This window comes from Dipodomys ordii, unplaced genomic scaffold (assembly GCF_000151885.1).
Source record: "Dipodomys ordii isolate 6190 unplaced genomic scaffold, Dord_2.0 Scaffold142, whole genome shotgun sequence".
Taxonomy (NCBI): Eukaryota; Metazoa; Chordata; class Mammalia; order Rodentia; family Heteromyidae; genus Dipodomys; species Dipodomys ordii.
Genome location: NW_012267358.1, coordinates 1,244,481 through 1,247,684, shown reverse-complemented (window position 1 = coordinate 1,247,684; position 3,204 = coordinate 1,244,481). Strand labels below are relative to the sequence as shown.

Here is a 3,204-nt window from a genome sequence, read left to right as displayed (position 1 = left end):
TTTTACATTATAGTTTAAAAGGTAAATTGTATAAGTACAAACACTAACTCTGGGGATGGGAAGGTGGCTCAGTGGTAGAGTGCTTGTCTTGCATGGATGAAGCCCTGGGTTCAATCCCTCAGCACCACATAAACAGAAAAAGCTGGAAGTGGCGCTGTGGCTCAAGTGGTAAAGCACTAACCTTAAGCTAAAGAACTTGGGGACAGCACTCAGGCCCAGAGTTCAGGCCCCACGACTGATCCAAAAAAAAAAAAAAGAAAAGAAAAAAAGAAACACACATAACCCTAAACTCTAGAGATGGGACAGAGGGGACCAGCTCTCTAATGTTCTGTTCTTGACGATCATTCCAACAAACCATTTGGCCTAAATTGTTCATTACTTAATCTGGGGATGGAGAAATTACGTTTTAAACTCATATATCTATGTAAGTAATCTTTAAATACAAAACAAATAAATACTTAAATCTAATATAATCAGGAAACATGTGGAATAAGAAATTGTTTTTATATGTTAATGGCATATATACAAGGGACATTTCCTGTCTGACTCCTCATCTTTGTCTACTCAAGTTCCTCAATGTGCAAGAAGGCAAAAGCTACCTTAATGGAGCTCTCTGAGCTGAGACTAGCCTGTCCCAGATGCTCTGCTACCTGAAAAGCCTTTGCACTGTGTGTACAAATATGTCAGAGTACAAGAAGGCGCACATATGCAAGACGTACTTGTCTAAGAGAGGAGCTAATTGTCTTTTACCAAAGGAAGGTGAAAACCCAGAAAAGAAATCGCTCGTCCCCAGCCTAGTAGTCACATCTACTAGGCCTCCTATGGAAAGGTGGCAGCTACAGCACAACTTGGCATGTGTAGCTGTAGTACCTACTCTGTTTAGCAGCTGTCAGGATCCTTAATCCTTTTATGTTCATTTGCTTGTCAAAATAGACTGGCCATTCAGTATTTCTTCCTAGACAATGGCTGGAATGCACAAAATAATAAAGACTTCCTTACAGCTATGCTGCATGGAAACTGCACCTAAGAGAAAGTAGCCACAAGATCAGACATATTACAAACTTTACCAATCAAAACTTCTGAGATAGCTATGTGGATAAGCTCCAACATCAGATCACTGGGAATTTCAGACAAAGGAAAATTACACATCGACTGCTAACATGGCATAATTAGAACTTGGGGGAGCAAGACCGAATCTAAGGTGCTGGTAAGCACAACAAAAAGGTCACTGCAAAAAGACCAATTTATTTACATTTCCTATGTTCTTGTTTGTTTGTTTTTTAAAGCAACAGATACAGAGCCGGTCATCAATGGCTCATGCCTCAGATCTCAGGAGGCTGAGATCTGAGAATCGTGGTTCAAAGCCACCTGGGCAGGAAAGTCCATGAGACTCTTATCTCCAATAAACCACTCAGAAAACCAGAAGTGGGGCTGTGGCTCAAGTGTAGAGTGCTCACCTTGAACTGAAGAGCTCAGGGACAGCATCCAGGCACAGAGTTCAAGCCCCATGACAGAACAAAAAAAAATAGCAACAGACACAGGATTGCCTTGGATAACAATCTGAACATTGATTAATGCATGTTTGCTCCTCCCACATCTACAAACCCTTTCCCAACCCTTCATTGCCTTTTTAAACTTCAGAGAAAATGAAAATTGATAGACTATCCATTCTTATTTAGGAAAAAAGAGGCATATTCTAATAGTCATAAGGCAATGTATTTAAGAGCTGCACCTAAACTGGCATTCCCAAAGCTTTTAATAGTTCCCAACTTGATTCAACTTGTAGGGTGTGTCCACGTGCTTCCAGAGTCACTGCTTGTTACCTGAATCACAGTGACACCATGCTGCCTGAAGGAGGTATCATACTATGTGCATTGGAAAGGAGTAATAAGGGGAAAAGGACAGCCTTGCAAATATCAATTCCTTACACAAGTGACAGCAGTGCTGTATGCTGTATGGCTCCCTCTTCATACCTCCAATTCAGATAACAGAGGACTAGAGTCAAAGCTCCGTAGTAAACTGGATCATTCCAACAAGCCTTCAGTTCATTGCTTTTAACTCTGTCCTTTTTTCCTAAGGGATGAAGGTGAGAATCATCCAACTGATGACGAAGTAGAAGAGGAAGACAGGGTACACGGCGAGGGCTTTGCGGTTTGGAGGCTGGCTATCAGCCAGGAAAGCGGTAGAAGCTAAACAAGACAAGGCAAAAACAAAAGCAATACTTAATACAATATTGTCACAACCACAAACACTGACTCAAGTTTAATGCACTGGGCACAATTTGGAATGTAGAACTACACCAAGTTTCTCTTATATTTGTGATCCACAAAGAATCACAATAAAACTTCAGTAAGTGGGCTAGTGGGCTGGAGGTAGAGTGCTTGCCTAACACGCACAGAGGGCCCTAGGCTCCATTCCCAGCATCACAAAAAACAAAATAGAAGAAAGTCCACTTAAATACTGTAATCTCTAGACAGTTGAGGGCTTGTGGTTCCAAGTACTAAGCTTTCAAAAGTTTTCAATCACCTGGAGAGAAAGCTTTCTAGAAGACATTTCTTATTCTTCTGTGGAAAGTTATTGGGCTATATTACACAAATGTATAAGATAGGTAAGTCTCTTTGTTCCTATAGTACTGTGGCATTTTTTTTCAGTTCTTTTTCTGAAGTTATATGCTCTTCTCAATGGTATCCCCCTGTACATCCGTGAAAAACCCACTTATCTTTTTATTAATCATGAGTAACAACTCTAGGAAATCTTCCCTGGACAACCACCTAGCATCCTCTAGGTAGAAGTACCCACTTCTGTCTTCTGTGTCCTTCCTGTGACTGGAACAGACTTCCAGTTCCTACTTCAACACTATGACTCTACATGTCTTCATGGGTGCCTGTTTTATCACTGTGTACTCCAAGGACCATGCTCCAGCACAGTGTCTGCACATGGCTTGGAGTTACTGAATGAAAGCCTCTCTCTCCTAAGATTCTACATGTTTTGAGACAGGATGTCACTCTGTGGAATAGGCTGGCCTCATACTTGCTACCCTCCAGCTTTAGCCTCCCATACACATCTGACTTAAGATCCTGGTTTCTTTTTTTTATTTTTTGTTCTTTGTGTCCGGTCATGGGGCCTGAACTCTGGGCCTGGCACTGTCCCTCAGCTCTTCAGCTCAAGGCTAGCGCTCTACCACTTGAGCCACAGCACCACTTC

At 41.7% G+C, this 3,204-nt stretch overlaps 1 protein-coding gene across 2 annotated transcripts in view; it reads right to left on the bottom strand.

Moving 5' to 3' along the window:
• Positions 1-1,479: 1,479 nt before the first annotated feature.
• The window catches only part of Yipf6 (Yip1 domain family, member 6), a 21,595-nt gene continuing 19,870 nt past the window's right edge, over positions 1,480-3,204 (bottom strand). For both annotated transcript variants that reach the window (XM_013031624.1, XM_013031625.1), the window contains exon 8: positions 1,480-2,189. In XM_013031624.1, the coding sequence (XP_012887078.1) occupies positions 2,074-2,189 (116 nt within the window). In that variant the 3' untranslated portion in view covers positions 1,480-2,073. The remainder of the gene's footprint in view (positions 2,190-3,204) is intronic.